Consider the following 23,901-nt stretch of genomic DNA (forward strand, 5'->3'; position numbering starts at 1 on the left):
CACAGAGTCGGACACAACTGAAGCGACTTAGCAGCAGCAGCAGTGAGCATCCTGAGTGCAAAATAAAAGCATTCCCTGTAGCGTTTAATGAATGGAGGAAGTTACCATCCTGTCCATCTCTGAGCTCCTGGTCTTCCACTTCATCTTCACCGGATCCATCTCCAAACTGCTTTTCATACTGCGCCTCCATCTCCCTGAGCTCCTTTTCCAAGTCAGCTACCGCCATCCAGGTCTGCTCTCTGTACTGCTCTGCCAGCCTGGATACACACGGCACGGTCTCTGCATTGGTTTCATTTACTTCTGGGACTTAAAACCCATCCTCCCCAATTGTCCATGCCTACAGACTCAAAACCTGTGCTTGGCTGAAACGGGCCAAGTCACTTCAATCTGTTAGCGGTTGGGTGGTTGATTTTAATCGCTCTGCTAGATAACAGGTTTTGAAACATCTAACTCTCAGCAACTTACTAAAAGTCTTCAGGTGGTTTTAAATCCTAAGTGTCAATGTAAGTGGCACTTTCCCAAAGATGAGGTGGGTAGAACTTTCAAGTAGATAGTTTTTTAAAGAATGCTATAAAGCTCTGGACACAATGCTTTTATAGTGACTCAAAACAACAGAACTTTAAGGCACTAAGTCTCTAAGAGTATACTAACAAAGTAGAGTACTGCGTGGGACTTAAAAGCAGAGCCCTGGACTGACTTCAGGCTCCAATTCCCACCTCCGCAATTTATTAGCTATGTGATCTTGGGCCTGTCTCATTTCCTCCAAAGAAAGAGGATAAAAACCAGAACTTTCATCACAGCACTGCTGCAAGAAAAGCACTTAGGATGTGGCCTTGTACAGAATGAGAATTCAATTAATATTAGTTATTATTAAATGTTATAAGAGTCTGTAAAGGATCTCAAGTGTAAATGGGCCTCTGAAGGAAAACACCCAACTTAAAAGAAAAACTTTTTCATAGCTGATGAAAAGACATCATCCCAGTACCAGGACATAAAAAGAAAGCTGAAGCCAGGGTGAGGATCAAACCCCCTTGAAAGCACCAGGTCAGGTATCCATGGCGTTTCTGGGGACCGGCACCTACGTCTAGACAGGCTCCAGCCCGGCCCACATACTTGGCCTGTTTTAGCTTCTGCTGCCGCCTCATCGCCTCAGCTTTCCTGGCTTTCTCTGCATTTTGTTCTTCCACGAGTTTTCGATGAGCCTGCACTCTTCTATCCCTTTTACGGATGAAAGCGACCAGCTGACGGACGAGCTCATTCTTCTCTTTCCTCGCTTTGTCCCGGATCTTTTTGTTTTCTTTTTCCATGGCTCGCTTCTCCCAGCGGTTTGAAGCCTGCCGTGTGTCATATTCTTCTTTCCAAGCAAAGTTCTTCTGAGTGCAGAAGCTCTGCCAGTAAGCATAGAAAGGGTGGACCACCTGGGGACAAGGGAAGCAAGCGGAACACTCGTTTTCATTTGGATTTTTTTTCCAGTAAGGCCATAAATACTGATGCTGCAAAACACCTAACCTCTTTTCTTTATATATATAAATATATATATATAACATTACTATTAATCAATAGAGAAGACAGTCCTTTGAAGGCTTTACACAGTAACTCTTCAGAATTAATTTGATGAGGAAATTAATGGAATGGGACCATGATCAAGAGGAAAAAGTAAAGAGGGGAGGGGATCAAGAAAAACAAAAGATAAGAGAGTCACAGTACAAGACGGAGAACTAGAACCTCTTTTTAAAAAAAAAAATAAAGAAATGGGGAAAAGACACACTGATAAATGCTAATTACAAAATGGTAGTGAGTGTTCCTTTTACCGTATCATAGTCACTCTGGGAGTCTCCAAAAGTTGGGAAATCTTCCATGTCCTCTTCTAAAGCAGATTCTAGTTCTTCCTTTGCAATCATTTCAAAAACATTACGGTACACTGTATAAAAGCCCTAAAAAACAGTAACAGAAACACAAATTCTTAACACTTTTGTAGTCTACTCATAGAATAAGATTTTTAAATGTAACATGAAAATTTTTAATTAAAAAAAAAATTTTAACTGTTAAAAAAATTTACAGTCCCAAGCTCTGTCACTGCAAATACATTTAGGTTTCAACTGAAGGTTGAATGCTGACAGGTTAAATATGAAGGCAATGTTTCTCAGTTTTCAAATGAGTAGTCTTATCACTTTCTATTTTCAAATAATTTTAAGAATTTGCATTCAAGAGTCTTACTTAAATGCTTTATAAATTATCAGTGAGTTCACTTCTTACCTTTTCATCATCACCATAACCAGAGTAGCAGGTAACAGTGAAATAGTGAAGCAAATCTAAGCTGTCATCTTGATATTCTCCATCAAGCCCACCTTTAAGCAGAGCCTCTCTATGATTATCATACCTAAGCAAAAAAAAAAAAAAATTAGCAACAGTGAAGGCTGAATAAGTAAGAATTCAAAAGATCCCTTACTCTGAAACAGTCAAAATATAACTTCTTTACACTTTAACGTGGCCAACCCACAACCAAAACCTTGAAGAAAAATATCAACAGTTAAAGACTTAATAGCTTCCCAGGTGGTTCAGTGGTAAAAAATCTGCATGTCAACACAGGAGACAATCCCTAGGTTCAATCCCTATGCTCAATCCCTTGGCTGGGAAGATCCCCTGGAGAAGGAAATGGCAAACCACTCCAGTATTCTTGTTGGAATAATCCCACAGACAGAGGAGCCTGGTGGGCTATAATCTATGGTTCTGCAAGAATCTTCGACAGAACTGCTGATTAAAACTTCGACTGCAATTCCAAGTCCATTATAGTTATTATATGATACTAGCCATATATGAAACTAGCCAACATGAAGAGGGGAGTTTAATAAGCTAGGGAATTTCTACTCTCCCAGAAAAGTAGGAGCACTTTCACCAGAAAAAAGCCTAAGTCAGACAGTAGTAGACATCACCTGCTCCATAGACTAAATACACTTTTGGGATCTGGGAATTTACCAACATGGACATGAGTAACACTCTCCTAGTGTTTCTGTAAACCATCTAAGAACTTCACACACATACAACTGACCCTCACTCCATAAAGTCAATTATTATCCTTGTTTGATACAACAAGAAATTGAAGCTCAGCAATATTAAATAATGTTGCCCACAATCATAAAGCCAATAAGCAGCAGAGCTAGAATTCAAAACCATGAGTCCAGCATCAGAAGAACCACACTCCTTGCCACTGTGCCGAACTGCTTCCAGTTCACAGGAGAATTAAAAGGTAGGTGCTTCAAACAAAAGGACAAGGGACTCCTCGGGCAGGAATACCACCTAAGATCTAGAGAAGAGTTAGAGCAAATGGAAGGCAGGAAAGAATCTCAAAGCTTCCAAAGGAAAGCAAAAGCATTTCTAAGGCCACATTTTCAAATTCCTCAGGAGGAGAAAAATCTAGTATTCTCTAATTTTTATAGAAAAGGTAATTTAATAAGAATTTTCTTTATAGCCTTTCTCTCTTAATAAGAGAGAAGACTTGCACAGGTGAACAGAACACCCATCTGCTCTCTGTACCAGCAGCATCTTGCATGGTTATGTCAAGAGTATTAAACCTATTGCTTCAGAGCAAAAAGTTCACTGAGAATGTGGAAACCTTCAAAAGGATTTCAAAAGTAGAAATTTATGTCTGGAAATGGCATTAAGTGAATTAAGTGACCAGGTCATCATTAAAGAGTCTGTCATGGATGTAGATGCTTAACTCCTCCATATAAAGAAGTTCTTGGAAAAAAATATTACAATTCTTGACAAAAACACTGTATCTGTGTTTTTAATTTATTTTTTAATTGAAGGATAATTGCTTTACAGAATTTTGTTGTTTTTTAAGGATAAGTCGACATTCTTCCTTTTCTGCTGCTTGCTGCTAAGTCACATCAGTCGTGTCCAACTCCATGCGACCCCATAGACGGCAGCCCACCAGGCTCCCCCATCCCTGGGATTCTCCAGGCAAGAACACTGACATCATTTAACTTGTCAGACATCAAAGAGACCTTATTAAATGAGAAGGAGCTTCATAAGTATGAAAATTAAAACTATTTCTACTACCGTCAAATTTCATCTATGAGATCAGAGGTGAAGTAATCTTCTCTCAGGTTCCTTCCTACCCAAACACTGCATTTTACATAATGAATAGATGACTGGGCTTCAGAACACACCCCAAACAATGTGATGTATTACATTTCTAAAAAGCCCTCTGCTGACCATTCTTCCCAGCCAGATACTCCAGGAGGGACAGCACGATACTCACCACGCTCTCTCCTGAGGGTCACTCAACACATCATATGCCGCTTGGATCAGTTTAAATTGTTCAGCTGCTTCTGCGGCATTATCCAGATTTTTATCTGTTAAAATAAAGGACAGAAATTCACTCATCAGAAAAGTAGAGGACAGACTCTAAAAAGGGCCACTTCCATCAGGAATGCCATAAATGGATGTGTACAAAACGAAGAAAAACAACTAGGGAAAAGCAGAGAAAGTGGCTGACAGTTGATCATCAGGATCGGCTCTAAGTGTCAACTCGAGTAGAAATTTCATGCTTTTCTCTAAATCTCAGCGTGTCACTTAGCACTCAGTCTGGATATCCACAAACAGAAAACCCTGGGTAGTACACATTTTATTTCTAGAAGGAGCAAAATACATCCATCAGATATAGAAAGACTGTTACTCTTTGGTGCTAGATTATATTTAGTGTGTCTTTACCACCATCTTTAAGGTTTTCTTTCTTATCAACATACACCAAAATAAATCCCATAAAGCTTATAAAATATATACTAATTAACTTTCTCTTAGTTTGCCTCCTTAACCATGGAATTCAGAAAGCATCTTTGCCTCAGGGTGGTAGCCAGATTCCAAGATGGCCCCCAAGGACCCCCACCTTCCTGGCGTTCACACCCTGTGTAACAATCCTCTCCCCCATCAACAGGGTCGGTCTGTGTGACTGAAACCCAGAGGCAGAAGCGATGACAGGACAGGACATTACTTTCAATACTGGATTATGAAAGACTGCAGTCTCCATCTTGGGTGCTCGCCCTCTCTTGGGTCTCTGGGAATGGCCAGCTGCCATAGCGTGAGGACACTCTGGTGGCCTCTGAAAAGCCCACGAGGTAAAGAATGGAGGCCTCTGGCCCACGGCCAACAGGAACTGAGACCTGCCATCACCTGGGGGCAAGCTTGAATGTGAGTTTTCCCAGTGATGATTCAACCTTCTGAGAAACCTTGAGTCAAACCACCCAGCTACACAGTTCTGATTCTGATCCCCAGAAAACGGTGTGAGTCCACATCCTGAATATATTTGCTGTTTTAAGTTTTTGGTAATGTGTTACACAGCAATAGATAACTAACACACTCAAAAAGCAAAATATCAGTATCTTGAGTCTACTATGGAGTACACATCAACATTCTTTAGGCTACAACGCAATATATGCTTCTTAAAAAAATGACAGAAATAGTCTTAAAGCAAGACTCTCAAGTGTACCCAACCTCCTCTTTTTAGATACCACCACACAGTCCCACGTCCTTCAAGCAGCCTTCTGTGCTCAACAACTGACACTGACAACACTTTCTCAAGTGCAGCAGTCTGCCTTAGTTCTTTTTGTTTAGGTGCTTGGACACAAAAAGCTTTTAGAACCATGCTCCTTTGAAATTAACAAAAAATAAAAAAAACAGAAATGAAAAAACTCCATCACAGGTCTAATTTCCCTTCCTTAGAGCAGCCCATGGGTCATCTTCTAGCCTACCTCTCTTCTCTGGACTAAATCTCCTACTTCTTATGTGCACCATAATATACTCTACTTTGTGCGTGCATGCTCAGTCATTCAGCATTATCTCTGTAACATTCCTGCTAGAAATATTTAACCTGAATTTAATCATGAGGAAGTAACTGTTGTTGTTTAGTCACTAAGTCAGTGTGTCTGACTTTTTGCAACCCCATGGACTGTAGGCCACCAGGTTCTGCTGTCCATGGACTTTTCTAGGCAAGAATACTGGAGTGGGTTGCCATCTACTTCTCCGGGGGATCTTCCCGACCCAGGGGTCAAACCTGTGTCTCTTGCGTTGGCAGGCAGGTTCTTTACCACTGCACTACCTGGGAGGCCCAAGTGTGTGTGTGAGCCGCTTAGCTGTGTCCTGCACTTCAAATGCAGTCAAAGATAGTAATGATCAAGGAGCTATTCATTAATTCCTTAACATTCTACTTTTAATCACTATAGCTAATTATATTAGTTTTTAGTAACAATATCACATTATGTCATGCTGAATTTATAGCTGACAGAGTTTTAAGTATTTTTCATGTTAATTACTGACAAACCAACTGATAACTGTAAAACAGCTTTTTAAACTCAAATAGAGTGCTCAATCCACTCTGTGGCAGATACTAAAGGTTAGCTGATCCAAAACTTCTCCCTCTTTTTTCTCTTTCAGGCTTTACTGTGGAGGCTGGATGAGTTAAAAATTAAGCAAGCATTTTGGCTTATCTTTGCTGCTAGACAGGGCCATGTAACATAGTTCTGACCAGTGAGGTGAAAGCATTGGTGAAAGCACTATATTTTCTTTCCTTCCTCTTTGTCTTATACATGGATGTGAGTGCTGGGGCTTCAGCAGCCATCTTGAGACCCTGAAGAAAAGGCAAGAGATTCACAGTGACATTACTCAGCCACTCAAACAATGCCAGCAAGCATGTACCTCCAAGCCTTCTGTGGTGAGAAAAATAAGTTCTTAACTTACTTAAACCACTGTGGCTAGGTTTTCCATTATTTCCAATGAGTCTATCAACTTTCACCTTGCTGTGGCCGTGTTGCCATCTGGTTCTAAACACAGGACACCCAGTATCCTGTTTTAATTATTTGAAATTTTTATTACTTCTCTGTGACAAGTACTACTAGTTGCCTACTCAGTATCCATTCTCCTCTTATTCCTAACAAAACTATGATGTTGATCACAATGGTAATGTACACACTTAAAAACCTTACCTCCTCAAACTTTTCTGAAGTTGAGATTATCAGGTGACCCACTTTCAGCCCATCAGATACAAACACAAATCAATCAATACTAAGTGAAGCTTCCCAGGAGAAGCACTGTTCTTCCTGATGAAAGGGACGGGCCTGGGTGGCACTCACCTTACGCTCTAACTCACCCTTTGCGTCCTGCCCAAAGCCTGGGTATACTGCCTGCCGGCAGATTATGCCAACTGAGGCAGAGACTGCAGGTTCATCCCCTCTTCCGGGAACAAATGAATGCTGATTTTATGGGGGCACCCGATCCCCCAAATAAAGATGCCATTTCTAGTCTCCCCTGAAGTCTGGATTGACCACATGACTAAGCTCTAGTCAATAAAATCCATGAATGTGTTCTATGGCAGCTTTTTAGACTCTTCCTTGAAAGACAACCAGCACACACCCTGTTCCTGCTTTATCCTTTCCTCCCTCATGCTGCCACCTGGGACCCCTACTGCCATCTCAGATGGTGAGTGAGGCCCCATCTGACAGCTGCTGAGCAGAGTCCAACGACCTCATGGGAGACCTGCTACCCTGGGGCTCACCTGCCTCTCTCTGCACCTCCACATGAAAGCAGTGAACTTCCTAACTGCTTAGACACAAAGACTCAAGTCTTATGGTCAGGATGATGAAGCAGGTCTTTGATGGCTTCATCAAGCAGCCAGAACTACCAAGAAGGGCCACCTCCTGATTTCCTACTACATGCGAAAAAAGAACAACTTTTTGAACACGACTGCCGGCTTCCTATCATTTGCAGCTAAACACAATCCTGATTTATATACAAGGGTACAATCCAGCTCATGAGTTCTATGTCTTCATCAAATCATTAGTAATGATGGTCTGATAAACAAAGCAGCATAGTTCACATTAAAGCAGAATGACAGAAAAAGCCGCCAACTAAATCTCCTGATATGAGACAGAGAGGTGGGTGGTTCTTCTTCACCTTTTAATCTGTACTGTACTTTGTTGTCCTTTTTCTTCCCACTCCCTTCTTCCCTCCCTCAAAGAAGTCTGGTGACAGCTAAAGCTTTTAAAACGAGAAAACCCATCAGTGTACCATCTGAAAGCAAGATCTATCGCTTTCTGAATCTTCTTTTTTAAGTAACTTCTTCAATCTGTCATAAGGCTTTTTATTTCACTTAAATATGCCTGTGACTGGTTGACTAGGAGGTTGAACTGAGATCTAAAAGATGAGTGTAAAAAGTTAAAAAACTATCATAGAAAAAAATGGGAAGTCTACCTTAATTATTAACATTAGGCAAATGCCATAGATATTTCAAATCCTGCCAATGAAGTTTAAAAGGCACTCTCATACTATTCTTTGTGTTTTTCTCTAGATAAACTTGTGCCCTCCTCTACTTTCTCCCAAATGATTTTACAGTAGCTTATAGAACACTTCATGGACTGTGCCTTTTACGCCCTGCCTTAACTGAAGCCAAGCTCCCTGAGAACATACTTCCCTACCGGCCCCTGGGGCTCTGATACAGCAGGTCTGGTGATGAAGCTGACCTCCTCTCCTGGTCACTGATCTTATTCACCACTCAGTACAAATCAGCATTCTGTCCATTCAAATGGAGATTCAGACAATATGGCTACCTCTCCTCCTTCCCCTCCTTCTCACTATTCACTAGCCTCCCAATCACTCCCCCTATTCACTGAGAATTTTAGCATGTGAATTATCTCTGCTCCCAGGTTCTTTCATCATCCAGGTGATGTCAGTGTCCCTGGTGAGATTTGCTGGTCTCCTTACCTCCTGCCTAGCCTCTCCAACCCAGTCTTCCACCATACGGCCAAAGGAATACTTGAAAAACACAAACCTATCATTTCTCCTGTTTGCAACCCTTCGATGGCTTCCCAAAGCCCAATCTTCCTAACACAGTTTACCACAACCTTCAAGACCCAGCCCTTGCTCACCTGGGCAAGCTGACTTCTTCCCCTTCCTAGGCTCTGCTGTGCTCCCTCTTAACCTCCCACCTCCTGTATTCGCTGCGATCCCACTTGAGGTCTCAACCTAGATGTCACTCAGGGATGAACATCTATCCCACCCTCACAAAAACTCAGTCCAGATTGGTACAGGGGCTCAGAAGCACCTTGTATGTACCCTCCTACTGCCCTTATCTCAGCGGATGGAAAGTGACTGTTTTCCTCTGTGTCTCTCCGAAGACAGCAGGGCCAGCAGGGCAGGGATCACTCCTGTCTTGTCTGCAGTAAGGTGCTCAGGGAACAGTCATCAGATGAATTACTGAAAGACTGGCTTTCACAAGGAGTGATCTTAGTAGGCAGTGCTATTGACCCTATTGGAAATTATTCTCAATTCTTCAATAAAAGAAATAAAGGTAATTCCTTTTTTAAACAATGAAAATGGGTGGCCTCTATATGAGGCACACATTAGTCTTTGAAGCACAAACCGAATGTCAACCTTGGAAATATCTAATGCATTACCTTGCACATAGGATGAAATTAAACATTTGCTGAGTGACAGACTTAACAAATTAATGAGCCAGCAAAGTAAAGCACACCAAAATCATGTGTCTTATGGGACAGTATATATCCTATCCTTGCACTGATTTCCAGCTAATTAAATCTGGTCATTTTTCCTTTGCAACTTCCCTTCAATACAGCCCTTACCCCTCCCAATGATCCCAAGACTGGTTTGGGTCCTTAAGTGCTCAAGGTTGACTCTACCTGACTTTGGTCTCTGGGCCCCCTCAATCTACTAAGCTGCCTTCATAGTACCTTTCCAGGACATCTTAATAAAACTGGCCACAACTATGCATTATTGGAAAAACACATTTCACCATCCTTGGCCAATCAAAGACCTTTACAACCTAATCGCAGACTACTACTCAAAAATGTTTTAATATTGTCATCAAAATTATATGTGCATTGGGTCACAAGTATTAATTCTCTTTCTCACCCTTCCCCACCCAGACAGTTAACAAATTTCCAACTCTATTTCTAACAGTAATCCCTACTACTCTAAGACCATTTTTCTATACTGTTTTGGGACCTATTAATTTTGGATATAGCTCGTGACTTCCGGAAGAACATTTAGCTCATTTACCTCTTCCCTTCCAGTATACATCAGATTTTTTTAGTTCCTCCGACGGTCATCATTTACAGCTTTAAGCAACAAACCCATACCTTTATTTCCTGTTCTATCACCTAGAACCATTACCTTCTGATTTGGGGTTCTAAGCCCTTCCTTCAGCCCTTCTCTCAACATCTATTTTCAGACTTCCAATAAACGCTGCCTTCCGTCAAACTCTCCTTTGGACCATCTTTTGCCCACCACGGTGCTCTTTCCCATACAATTAAATTTTCTTCTCCCTCTTCCCTCTAGAGCCAGCTAAAGGCCAGGCTCCTCTGCCAAAGGGAAGCCTCACTGCCTTTCAGTACATGGTGAAAATTCCTGGTCTTGAATTCCTGGGGCAGTTATTAATTGTTCTAGTAAGTGAAAGTGAAGTCGCTCAGTCGCCTCCGACTCTTTGAGACCCCATGGACAGTAGCCCAGCAGGCTCCTCTGTCCATGGGGATTTTCCAGGCAAGAATACAGGAGCGGGTGGCCATTCCTTCTCCAGGAGATCTTCCCAACCCAGGGAATAAACCCAGGTCTCCCACATTGTAGGCAGACGCTTTACCGTCTGAGCCACCAGGGAAGTCATTGTTCCAATAACATGTTCTAGTAACCCACTGCCCATGTTCTAGTAACCAAGTCATTGTTCTAGTAACCCACTACCAATTATATGCGTTATGCTGTTTTGCTTGCATTTGTATTTACCTTTCCAGTAAGGCATGTTTTCCAAACAAGACTGAGATCTCCGTCTTAGCATTCTAACCACTCTATAAACATTTTTATGGACTAGTGCTAATATGAAAGCCTCTTATAAACCTCAAAAAGTTGAGCTTCAAATACTGTCTTCGTTACCCAGTCGAGAAGATCAGATTACTTCACCAGTCACACAGGTCTGGACTACAACTAAATAAAACATCCGAAAGAAGCATACTTCTATAGATGTAAACACATAACTTCACTAGGGAAGGCACGCAATTAAAATTTTCAATCTGCAGAACACCCGAAGTGAAATACAGAATCAACCTACCAAAAGAGAAAAAAAGCATAGCTCTTTAGAAGACATCTGACTAGCCCCTTTGTCTTAATTACACTTAAGTAGCTGGGATTTCCCGCTGAAGTTAAGGGCAGCTTTCCCGGTGAAAGCCCAGGAAAGCTGCAGGAACTCCAGCAAGGGAAAAGCCTGAGACAGACTGGGTTAAAAGCTCGGGACTCCGCCCCGCTCGGGGTCATCTACGGAGGGGTGGGAGGAGCACGAGAAGTCTCTAGTTTGTTATCTTTCCCCCTCAAGTCGCCACGCGGGAACCCGGGGACGTCTGGGACAGAACGAGGTGCTCGGGTCTCGAATGAAGCCTGGGGGTGCAGGGCTGCGACCGCCGATGAGCTGAGAACCCTCATCGCCAGGGCTGGGCAGGGGCCACCCGGCCGGACGCCGGCACGGTTTCCAGGGCGAGGGGAGTTACCGGGCGGGCAAGCCCGGGCACAGCCAGGTCCCTAGAGTTACCCTGCGGAGAGGGGTGAGAAAGGTGGCGAGGGCCGCGGCTTTTGAAAGGGGCCGCGGCGGTTGCGGAGTAATTACCTGGGTGCCATTTCAGGGCCAGCTTCCGATAGGCTTTCTTGAGCTCCTCCTCGCTGGCGTCTCGCCGCACCCCCAGCGCTTCGTAGTGACACTTCATCGCCCGACAGGGCGGGGGGCTCGGGCCGGGGCCCGGGGCGGGGCCGGAGCCCGGGCCCGGGCCGAAGTGGTGGCGACGGCCCTGGTGGTCCTCTCCTGCGGCGGGAGCCCGGCGCCCGCACCGGGCTAGCCAGCGAGCGCGGCGGCGGCGACGGCAGCGCCGGGCGACGGCGGCGCGCGGTGGCGAAAGGCGGCGCTGGTTGCGGCACGCGGGAGCGCGGAGGGGGCGGCGCCGGCGGCGGCTCCGCATGGACACGGGGAGGGCCCTGTTCCGGAAATAGCCGCGCGGGAGGAAGGCGGAGCCGCGGCGGGGAGGAGGCGGGCCCGCGGCGGACGGGAGGCGGGGCCGCGGCGGGCGGGAGGCGGGGCCGAGGTGAGACGGAGGTAGGGTCACGGGAGGCGGGGCCCCGGGGGGGTGTCATTGTGAGGGGCACAGACGGCAGTCAGAGAGACACTAACTTGACATCCGACCTGAGAGATGAGAAAGGAGTTTGATGGGATGAGATTCTGGAAAACATCTTGTAGTTCTGAAGATAATTTCTCAATTTGAGCCACGCTTTTACAGATGAGAAAACTCAAGCTTGAGGAACGCCCCACTGATGAATGGCAGGATTCAGTTGGATCAAAACCAGATCTTTGAACTCTTTTCTTCGGTTACCACTTAATGAGATCTCTAGTACTCCTTGTCCTGACCAATGTGCATGAGAAATAATAATTTTAAAAATGACTTATACTGAAACAATTTAAGAGGGAGCATCAACACTTTTTAAATTAATATTAAATGTTTTACCACCGTAAATAAAATTGCTCTGATCCACCCATCCATCACTCTTGATGGATCCATCACATCCATCACTAATTTTCTGGGCTCTAAACCTACATTTCCAAGATCGATTTAGGTTAAGAATGCCGTTAGGACTCAGCACTTTCACTGCTGAGAGTCGGGTTGGATCCTTGGTCAGGGGAGCTAAGATCCCACAAGAAAAGTTCAGTTCAGTTCAGTCGCTCAGTCGTGTCCGACTCTTTGTGACCCCATGAACCTCAGCACGCCAGGTCTCCCTGTCCATCACCAACTGCTGGAGTCTACGCAAACCCATGTCCATTGAGTTGGTGATGCCATCCAACCATCTCATCTTCTGTCGTGCCCTTCTCCTCCTGCCCTCAATCTTTCCCAGCATCACGGTCTTTTTCAAATGAGTCAGCTCTTCACATCAGGTGGCCAAACGATTGGAGTTCAGCTTCAGTATCAGTCCTTCCAATGAACACCCAGGATTGATCTCCTTTAGGATGGACTGGTAGGATCTCCTTGCAGTCCAAGGGACTCTCAAGAGCCTTCTCCAACACCACACTTCAAAAGCATCAATTCTTCGGCGCTCAGCTTTCTTTATAGTCCAACTCTCACATCCATACATGACTACTGAAAAACCATAGCCTTGACTAGATGGACCTTTGTTGGCAAAGTAGTGTGTCTGCTTTTTAATATGCTGTCTAGGTTGGTCATAACTTTCCTTCCAAGGAGTAAGCCTCTTTTAATTTCATGGCTGCAATCACCATCTGCAGTGATTTTGGAGCCCAGAAAAATAGTCAGCCAGTGTTTCCACTGTCTCCCTATCTATTTGCCATGAAGTGATGGGACTGGATGCCATGATCTTAGTTTTCTGAATGTTGAGCTTTAAGCCAACTTTTTCACTCTCCTGTTTCACTTTCATCAAGAGGCTCTTTAGTTCTTCTTCACTTTATGCCATAAGGGTGGTGTCATCTGCATATCTGAGGTTATTGACATTTCTCCCAGCAATGTTGATTCCAGCTTGTGCTTCCTCCAGCCCAGCGTTTCAACATGATGAACTCTGCATGTAAGTTAAATAATCAGGGTGACAATACACAGCCTTGACGTACTCCTTTTCCTATTTGGAACCAGTCTGTTGTCCCATGTCCAATTCTAACTGTTGCTTCCTGATCTGCATATAGGTTTCTCAAGAGGCAGGTCAGGTGGTCTGGTATTCCCATCTCTTGAAGAATTTTCCAGTTTATTGTGATACACACCATCAAAGACTTTTGCATAGTCAATAAAACAGAAATAGATGTTTTTCTGGAACTCTCTTGCTTTTTCAATGATCCAGTGGATGTTAGCAATTTGATCTCTGGTTCCTCTGCTTTTTCTAAAACCAGCTTGAACATCTGGAAGTTCACGGTTCATGTTCTGCTGAAGCCACAAGAAAAGAGGTGCCACCAAAAAAAAAAAAAGAATGCAGCTAAGGGATAGTATTTAACCAGTAGCAGGTTTTGGTTGATGTAACTGATACACTGTATTATGGGGTGAAAGATCCCTACAACTGTTGTTAAATTTAGATTGTCAACCACATATGGTTACAAGGGTTGGCTCTGTTGCTAACAAATCTCTCTTGTACAGAATCAGGGTTCCTAAAGTCTATGCAGTTGTCCCTTTCTTCCCTAACATCCTGCCCTCTGCACAATCAAAACAAACCAACTCTTAAATCTCAAGTTTCTAGGCACAACACTGTCCAACCAACTCACTACTAAAAATTCATACACTAGCCTCTTTTCCAAAGGAGGAGGATACTATATGGTCTTGGATTATAAATGATAATAGGGAAGATTGAGAAGTTTGAGTGCAAGGAAAAACAGGACATTTCTCTAGCTGAGAATGTAATTAGGAAAGGGGAGTAAACAAACAGTGAACAAAAAAATGACTTTTTTCTTTCTCCAATTCCATCTGGTTTTGCTACTTCTCAGTCACTTGCCTCTTTTTCTTTCCTGAGGGAAAGAGGATCCATTTTTGCTTGTAATACTGTATCGAAATTTAAAGACAATTACACTGTATGTAAATTTCAGCCTAAAGGAAGATCTTTATTAAACAGGTTGACTTCTAAATGAACATGGACTTGAGAAATTCTCATTCAAATGAGGTATCCACATAAATGATTACAATAATGTCTTATTTTCATCCTATATTCAATTGCTTAAATATCGGCTTTTTCCCCTGAAGTAAGCGTTAGTCACTCAGTTGTACCCGACTCTTTACGACCCCATGGACTCTTTACTACAACACAGGACCACCAGGCTCCTGTGTCCAGGAGATTTTCCAGGCAAGGATACTGGAGTGGGTTGCCATTTCCTTCTCGAACAAATTCGTGTAACTACCACACAAAAACAGTATTAGTCACAAAAGAAAAACCAATACCCAGCCAAAACACAGTATTAATATTTTTTACCTATCAAATTGACAAAGATTATCTCATCATTAGTAAGGGCACAAGGAAATGAACACTAACCTCTGGTGAGGTACAATATTTAGAGGAACGAGTTTCTAACTTTTGACCAGGGTTCTTAACTCCATATATTATACAAAATATGTATTAGAATGTTTGCTGCAAGCATCTATACCAGAAAAGATAAAACTGAAATACTCAAATATCCAACAATAAGGGACTGCTGAGGTGTGGCAGAGTAGAATACTGTGCAATTACTAATGTTGCAGAGCAAGGACGGGAAAATGATTAGCAGGAAAAAAGTGACAAAACACCACACGCATGACCCTACCCTGTCCCTGGCCACTTGCACCCAGAATCTTGTCTATTACTAATCGTTCTTCAGGGTGATAAGCCCAGTGCTCTCTCTGCTTCAAATAAAGTTCTTTCATAACAGGAAAAATTCACATGTTCTGGTGCCATAACTGTTTTTTCTTCCTTTTACTGTTAAGTAATTTACACCCACTGCTTCTAAATTAAATTTGCAATCTACAAAATGCTTTCAATACATATATCAACTTATTTGATTTGCAAAACCTAAATATTTTTCTCATATTTTTTCAAGGTAACAAGACAAGAGAAGTTGGCTCTTCCCGTGCCTTGTGACTCAGGGACTCAAACCTCAGTAAGATGCTTTCCCCTTCTAGCACTCCATCCTCACTGTACCATCTGAAGCGATGCCCTCAAAGTGCCTAATACTGTTTTACATATAATAACAATCCAGTAAATCTGCCTGAATTTCAGATTTAATAAACTCAAAATTTTAATACAAAACAGTGGGCCTAAACCTTAAATGTGCTAAGTTTTTAGTAACATGTAAAGCTTTAAAAAGAAATACAGAAATTAGGTGATGAGTTCTGGTGATATTTTATTTAGAAAAACATAGACCCACCCGGACCAAAGTCACAAAATCTTAAGTTTTTTCTTTTAAATGTTGCACTAATTAGATGGAAGGCCATCGCAAATAACAAAAGTATTTACACATTGAACACAAAATAAATATAAAAAACTGAAATCAAATTAGTTCTCCATTAATTCATTTTGCATTCCCACTGCTCATCTTCTGTTTCATTTTTCTTTGTCTTTTGTAAATCCTTTTCTTTCTGGCTTTCAAATCAACTTTTGGCTCTGGTTTCACCCACTGTATTTCTACCGGCTTTTCCTCAGCCGGCGTAACAAAAACATCTGCAGTGGGATCATGGGGAAGAATAGTCTTTGGTTCTTTCTTTCTCAGCTTCTGCACATCTTTCACTTGCTGTTTCTCTCTGTATTTTGCAGCTGTGATGGATCTTATGACACGCCGATGCTAGAAACAAAAAAAATATGAAAGGTGCTTTTGAATAAAAATAAACATTTTATATATGGCAAGGACATTCACTTATGAAACCTATTTCCCTTTACCCTGCATCATCAAAAAAAAAAAAAAAATTGTAATCTGTAAGACTGGATACAGCAAAAACCAAATTCAGTTTCACAGTTAACAGAACACTTATTTGACAGAATTACTTTGGCCCAAGAGTTTTAGGACATCAAGGACCACTGAACAGAAACAGCTTACCATGTTTGGTGACTGGTAGTGAGGATTTTCATACAAAGTTGGTCCTCCAAAACTTCCCTGGAAAATCTTTATAAGATTTAAGACAAAACGGGGTCCTATTTCTACAAGAGCGGCATCTTCTTCTATGATCTTTAATTAAAAAAAGGAAACATTTCATTTTGATTTGAATAAAATACTTCTACATGGGACACGGGCTATATCCTCATTACAAATGTACCTAAAGAACTGATAACCAATAAAGTTAAGGTGGAAGGGAAACTTGGCAAATGCCAAATCATCAATATTTTCTGAAATGTATTACTGGTTACAGGTAGTTGTCATAGGAAAATATTAATGTCTTTTCAGTGTCTTTAAAATTGAGTCATTTCAATCTGGTCTGTATCTAGCTTCTCACAGCACATGTCTTCTTGCAAAACTGGTAAAATGATTATTTAAAATTGCAACCATGAGAACAAAATGTATTCAAGCACCCTATGTGGCACTCTTTCAAAATTTAAATCAATCCTTGAGTTGTTTTTATAAATCTAATTCAAATTAGATTAAAAGACATATAAAAGGATACATGGCAAAATTTATTTTTGAATGGCTACTGACTGTGGAATTAAGGAGCAACTTCTGAACCACAAATATTACTATTGTTGTTTAAGGTATGCCTGCATTCAGAGGTTAAGAAGAGAATATGTTTAACTCACGTATCTTTTCTGCTTAACAGAAGCAGAAAAAAGCCCAGTTTACTTCACACGCTGTCTGAAATTCTGTCTTGCTGTTTTCATCCACCTCTCCTCCTGAATGAATCGCTCTAATAGTTCTCACAAATGTTTTCTACGTGGGCTATGTTTTTCTAAGTCTAAAACCCCACCCCAGCCCCAGCAGACTCTAACCTCTTAGGAGAGAAACTTATATTTTACTCAATATATAGTGATTTGTGAGAAAATCCATACTCCATATCAGCAGATAGCCATGAACTTAGGTTATGAAATAGGGGTTATTTACTACAAGTCTGTAGAGAAAAGAAAGCTATGTAAGAGAAAAAGAGTATCATTTGCCTATTCTATATCATAAACACTACATATCCTAACTTATATAATTAAAAATAAAAGCTAACCTGAAAGTTCCGAAACCATATCCTGTTATCCAAAATGGTGAATGTAAACACATGGTCCACAAATGGCTGGCTTTTGGGATGATACCGTGGTGTACTGAAGATCTAGTGGAAAAAGGGACACATTAGTTCTGTATTCTATGACATACCATGTGTGTTTTAGATAAAGTTAAAAGGAAGACACTTATTTATAATATTTTACTAAAAACAGTTTCTAGTAAAGGTATTTACCTGAATTAAGAGTTCTTTTAACAAAGTATAATGTGGTAATTCATCAAAAGCCTGTAAAAATAAAGTGAACATATTATTTGACAACATTAATTTTGCTTAAAATTGTGTTTTATTAACTAAATTGAATGGTACAACTATATCCACTCAAAAAAAATCACCATGCACAGTAAGAAAATTAACCTGACACGTAACGAGAAACTTACAGGGTCAAAAGACAAAAGGGGCCGAGAACCTTTTAAACAGTTTCCAGTCATCTTCAGCTCAGCCAGGGTGTGAACTAGAAAAATTATAACAACAAAAATAGTTATAACTTTGGCACAATTATCCCAAAAGATTTTCAATTTTCTCACAAAAAAATTTAAATTGAGTCAACTTACTATTTTGAACAAGGAATTTAGCAGATGGTCCATGAGGTGAATTTGAAAGCCTAAAAAACATAAAAAGTTTTTTCAACTAATTAGAATTTAGAATGTAGTAAAAGCTTACTACCAGCTCAATTTAAAAGATACCACAGAGACTTCCCTGGTGGTCTAGTGGTTAACACCCTGCACTTCCAATGCAATGGGGCACAGGTTTGATCCCTGGTCTGGGAACTAAGATCCCACATGCCACATGGTGCAGTCAAAAACATAAAATGCACAGTTTAAAAAAAAGAAAAGATACCATACAGTGCTAACAATATTCACTTATTCGCAAATTTATTTAATACATTCTCTTTTGATATTGATTTCTAATAATTTCACAGTTTTAAAAGAAAAGACTCTGTATGATTTCAATACCTTTAGACCATGGAATTTTTGCATTTGTTGTACATCCCTAGATATATTCCAGTGTCTCCTGGTTTATAGTCTCTGGGAACTTGAATAGAATTTGTATCCTGCTGTTGTGTGAAAACTGGATAAATCTTAATTATATTGAATTGGTTCACAGTGCTTTTCAGGTCCACTATATTCTTCTACTTTTCTGTCTATTCATTCTATTAATTTTTGAGAGTTTGATATTGAAACTCCAACTAAAAATTATTTTTCATCATATTTTATCATAATTAATCTACTAAAAACTAACTATAATATATTGTGGAACTATAACTTTTATTTTCCAAGTCTCCTGTAAATGTGTTATACTTTCATAATTTAAAAAATTTAAAAAAAACAAACATTCTCTTACCACATATAGAGATCTTGTTTTTTCTTAGCTTCAAAATAGATACACTTATTGCAGTTTTTCATTTCACAAACCTAATGGAGCGAAGTATAGAAAAATGAAGTATATAATAAAACTAAGATCTAAAGTAATTCAAAGAATGAATATTCAGATTCCTCCAAGAATACTTCAGCAGGTTAAGAGGTTACAAAGGTCTAAATCAAAGTAGATTTATTTGCAGAAATGTTTAGATTTTCTGCATAAGGTAAGCTATGCTCTGCCCACCTCTTTGACGTTAACAGTTACTCTTTTTGGTCTAGCATTTTAACTGGCCTCCCTTGGGGAATCTCTTCTTCTGACCATATTCCTGTGTACAAACTACTAAGATTAAAAACAAACAACCCCAGGAATAAAGCACATTACAACCAGACTCACCAACTGTAGAAAAACAGTCCTTAAAGAACCAAAAACATCCTTCATAGCCATTACTTTGATGTTTAACTCTTTTGCTGTTCTATTTTAAGCTCAAGAAATTTATGTTTTTTCTTCCTCATCTGTACTACCATTTCTGTGATCTGGTTCTGTAAAATCACTAAGGAGTATACAAAACCTATTTCAAGTTGAATTAAACTTCAACGTCTTAAACATTTATAAAGTCACAAGTGAGAAATGCACAAAAGCAGTAAGGGAATGAAGTCCTTTATTATTGTAGTATTTATAAATTAATATATATACACTACCTGAGGATTAAAGAATTCATCAATCCAATGCTTTTGTTGCTTACTTTCTAGGAATAAATATAACTACATGCTAAGTTGTGAGCTTTAGTTGCTGCAATTCAGATCCTGTTTATGTCGCCTATCTTCATTTGAAATTATACTACCTATTACGGGCCTGACTCCGTCATTAGAATGTAAGTTCCATGATGACAGAGGCATTTCTTTTAACACTGTTTCTATAGAATAATCCCATGATAGAACAGGACTTCAAAAATTTGTGCTAAATGAATAACAGAAGCCTTTCTAATAACTAAAGAGAAGTATCTAAAACAATTCTTCTAAGTTTTAAAAAAATTTGCTTTAAAAATGGAAGTTTAGTTTTCAACAGTACTTTGAAATTTTAACCTATTACTAGTCCATAATACCTAAGAGCAAATATCACATGCACTGCTTTTAATACTAGCAAAATACTTTCCTCAATATGCTTATTGAGAGAAGACAAATTTAAGAATGACCAAGAAATAATATGTACTGAAGCAATAAACTGTGTGAAATAGACAATGAGTACTATAAAAATTTAGAAGGTACATAATTAAAGTTCATAAAATTTGCTGTCTTATACAAAACAACTTAAGTCACTGGATAACTGACTTCTTTTTTAAATGATCAATTTCTCACGTTCTAAAATACTGTTTCTAAATAGTGCTGCTAGAATATTTTACTTTATTTTCTTAAATTACCTCATTAATCACAAATAACTTATCTTTACGATCCATTTTAGTATCTGTAAAAAGAAAACAAAACAATTAAACAAAAAGATTTCAAAGCTACTTCAATCAAATCACTCACACTTTCTAGAAAATTAACTATTAAGTATCTTTATAATTTTCAGTTTAAATGAGATTTTTTGATCTTCAAAATGATTACAGCTGAAGACACATGACCTCTTTAAAAATCTTGTTCTTTTGAAATGCAAAAATGAGTGATTGAAAATAGTCCTCAGGAATTATGAAGATCTAGGCACTGTTTCTTTGTGTGCAGGCATACCTCAGAGATTCTGCCTGTTAAGTTCCAGATGACCGTAATAAAGAGAATATTGAAAGAAAGCAAGTCATATAAATTTGATTTCCTAGTGCATATAAATGTCATGCTTATATTATACTGTAGTCTATCAGATATACAAACACATTATGTTTAAATAAACAATGTACATGCCTTAATTTAAAAATATTTTATTACTATAAAATGCTAACCATCATCTGAGCCTCCAGTGAGGCTTAGTAACTTCAAAGTAGTAACTTCAAACTTCACAGTAGGAACTTCAAAGATCACTGATCACAGATCACAAAATAACATCAATGAAAAGGTTTCAAACACTGCAAGAATTACCAAAATGTGACAGAGATACAAAGTGAGCAAATAAATGCCATTGGAAAAATGGCGCCAAGAGACTTGCTTGACACAGGGTTACCACAAGTCTGCAAATGGAGAAAAAAAATTGCAAAAAAGTGAAGCACAATAAAATGAGGTCTACCTAAATTTTATGAATCTCTTTCCAAAACAGAAAAATTCTCATAAACCAATTTTAGGACACAGGTTTTAGAAACACTCACTTAGGAAACAATATAAATTAAAATTCTCTTTATGTAACTATAGACCCCAGTTTCAGAAACACCTTTATTTTACTCAGAAACACTGTTATGTTATTACCAAGAATTAAAACCTAAGCACCTCCCAACACAGGCACAAAAAACAGCTGCATGAGAACATGTCGTGGTTCCAAATCCCATTACTAATGTTTTTCATTTGCCTGTAAGACATCCCATTATAAAAGCAAAAGCCTGGCATTAGGAGTAGACTGAGTCCCAACTTAAAGGTGCTTCAGTCATACTCCTGGTACATTAAGTTTTTAATAAGAACAGTTTTTTTTTTTGTTTTGTTTTAAATTCAGAAAATAATACATGGCAGTCTTGATTCATTTAGAAGGACAAACCAGCTCATGGCCTCTGAGAACATATTCTCGGACTTTCAAAAAATGTTTTAGAGAAGACAGTGCTTAATGAATTTTGCAAAGAATTTCTAAAAAATATTAATTGGAAAAATCTTGGCACCAAACAGATAAAACTTCTGAGAAGTCACTGTTCTTTACCTGACATGCTGAATGAATGAAGTGTGACTAGAAGTGAAAATATATAAACAGGCAAGTTTACAAATACGGAATCTTAAAGCATACGATATGATAGCACCTGCTTTAGAATGAGGCATCAACATTCTCAAGTCTTGCATTAAATGTCTTGTTCTGAAATTTATTCCTCTAGAAGAAAAGATGAGAATCCGTTCCTTATTTTTCCACTTCCCCTAAAGGAAAAAAGTGTGAGAATTTTAACATTTCATGGTGAATCTATCTTGTTTGTTTAAAAATAAATGCTTCCAAGTAGCAACCCAAACAATCCTGACCTCAGCCTTTAATTCAATCTCAGTAGCATTTACTGACCCCAGCTGCCACCCGGAAACCTCCTTGGCTTCCTTTCCTTTTGTTTTTCTTCAATTTCTCCAGTTCCTCCTCCTGATTATGACAGTTCTCATAATCACTCTCACAGCTTTCACTGTCAACTAACTCTACAGAAAGATAAGGAACTCTTTCTAGCTCAAATAATCCAGTATCTAACTTACCTCAAATTCAACTTTAGGACACCAAATCTTAAAATGTGGTAAACTTCCTTACTATTTATCTGATGATGTCACCATTATTTCAGTCCCCCACGCTTTGAATCTTCCATTTGCCCTTATTTCACATCATAAGCACCAGTAAATGCTGTCAATTTCCCTTTTCAACAACTCTTAGTCCTCTCTTAGGGTTAGAATTCAAGCTTATCTTTCATTCCTCAAAGCTAACTCCTTTCCCAGTGCTTGCAAACCACTACAAAAGGGTCATTTACCTATCACTCACTACGTGGTATATAGAGATCTATGCTAAGCTGTGGTGGGGGTGGCGGGGACGATGGAAGTAAGTTACTAAAGCAGACCAATTATCTCCACAGTATTTTATCTAGCTTAAGGAGCTCTCAGATGAATGAAAGATTCAACAACTTGTGTTCACCTTCTTCTGAATAAAAACCATCAACTTACATATCAGTTCTTAGTTTCCTTCTAAATTCCAACATTTTAGGAGAAAGTGGTCACGTTTCAGTTTTGCAATCCCAAAGCACGGGAACCTAACTTCTTACAGTGCTTAGCACATTAAAACTGTCGAATACACCTAAAACTCATAGTAGCTACCCTAGTTTTCCGTACTCCTTGAGAGTTACAAATCGGGGATGGAATGGGAATGAGGTTCAAAAGGGAGTGAATATATGTATACTTATGGCTGATTCACGTTGTTGTACTCTAGAAAACTGTACAACACAACATTGTAAAGCAATTATCTTCCAATTAAAAGTAAAATTTAAAAAAAAAAGATCACGTCTAAGGCATAGTCCCAAAGGACAGTAGCTTTTTAAAGAATCGCATTACCAGCTTCAAGATTCAGAATATGGGAATATTCTGGATATCCCATCACTGGAAGGGATATATACTTGAGGGAGACAAACAAGTTTAACGAAGAATTCCTTCCTCCGACAACAAAAACGAAAGTTATTAGACCAAACACTGTAACAGTCCCCGAAAGTCGCTTCTCTGGGAGCCAGGTAACAGCTTTGAAATGGGTGAAGTTGCTCAGTCAACAGCCTGCCAAGAGTGCAGCCACGTGCACTAGGGTTAGATGTAAACGCGGCAGCGGGTCCCGCCGGGCGAGCTGAGACGGAGCTCCCGTAACACCCCCAGCAATTCTGAAACCCGCAGAGCAGTAATCAGGTAGGTACCACAACGAAAGAGCGTGGAGCCGCAGCCGCAAAGCGCCCTTTACCTTGCAAACTGGGCCTGGGATACGATCTTTCTCTTCTTCCGCCGCCTCCTCTGATACGTCGTTCGGCTTAGCCGGCAGCTTGCCATCTTTCGCGTCTCTTTTCAGCTTTTTCGCCTGAGCCGCCAGTCCTCCACGCCGTTTCCTCTTGGTCGCCACCATCTTGCTCCGCGCCTTCGCTCTGGGCCTTCCTTCCGGCTCTGCCGCTCGCTCCGCCTTCCCG

At 40.1% G+C, this 23,901-nt stretch overlaps 2 protein-coding genes across 2 annotated transcripts in view; both read right to left on the minus strand.

The window, feature by feature from the left end:
• DNAJC21 (DnaJ heat shock protein family (Hsp40) member C21) overlaps positions 1-11,970 on the minus strand; it is a 29,315-nt gene extending 17,345 nt beyond the window's left edge. Inside the window, exons 1-6 of the mRNA XM_043488886.1 lie at positions 11,660-11,970; positions 4,265-4,358; positions 2,257-2,380; positions 1,812-1,934; positions 1,114-1,418; positions 106-257 (exon numbers count right to left, since the gene is read on the minus strand). Of these exons, the coding sequence (XP_043344821.1) occupies positions 106-257; positions 1,114-1,418; positions 1,812-1,934; positions 2,257-2,380; positions 4,265-4,358; positions 11,660-11,756 (895 nt within the window). The 5' untranslated portion in view covers positions 11,757-11,970. The remainder of the gene's footprint in view (positions 1-105; positions 258-1,113; positions 1,419-1,811; positions 1,935-2,256; positions 2,381-4,264; positions 4,359-11,659) is intronic.
• Positions 11,971-15,875: 3,905 nt separating this feature from the next.
• Positions 15,876-23,886, minus strand: BRIX1 (biogenesis of ribosomes BRX1). The gene is made up of 10 exons (XM_043488738.1): positions 23,682-23,886; positions 22,024-22,135; positions 20,518-20,561; positions 19,083-19,153; positions 18,293-18,342; positions 18,119-18,192; positions 17,916-17,966; positions 17,688-17,789; positions 16,583-16,711; positions 15,876-16,330 (listed from the first exon to the last, which is right to left on the minus strand). Exons 1-10 carry the CDS (start codon positions 23,838-23,840, stop codon positions 16,061-16,063), a joined length of 1,062 nt encoding a protein of 353 aa, XP_043344673.1. The 5' UTR covers positions 23,841-23,886; the 3' UTR covers positions 15,876-16,060.
• Between the last annotated feature and the right edge of the window lie 15 nt (positions 23,887-23,901).

This window comes from Cervus canadensis, chromosome 16 (genome assembly GCF_019320065.1).
Source record: "Cervus canadensis isolate Bull #8, Minnesota chromosome 16, ASM1932006v1, whole genome shotgun sequence".
In the NCBI taxonomy this organism is placed as follows: Eukaryota; Metazoa; Chordata; class Mammalia; order Artiodactyla; family Cervidae; genus Cervus; species Cervus canadensis.

What these genes read in the sequence shown, in the direction of transcription:
- BRIX1 (XM_043488738.1), bottom strand. Translation starts at nt 23,840, where the DNA reads ATGGTGGCGACCAAGAGGAAACGGCGTGGAGGACTGGCGGCTCAGGCG. An exon ending in TCCCAGGCCCAGTTTGCAAG is followed by an intron (nt 22,136 to 23,681) that starts GTAAAGGGCGCT and finishes TTTTTCCTTTAG; the next exon opens with GGGAAGTGGAAAAATAAGGA. An exon ending in TAAATTCCTTGTTCAAAATA is followed by an intron (nt 18,193 to 18,292) that starts GTAAGTTGACTC and finishes TAATTTTTCTAG; the next exon opens with TTCACACCCTGGCTGAGCTG.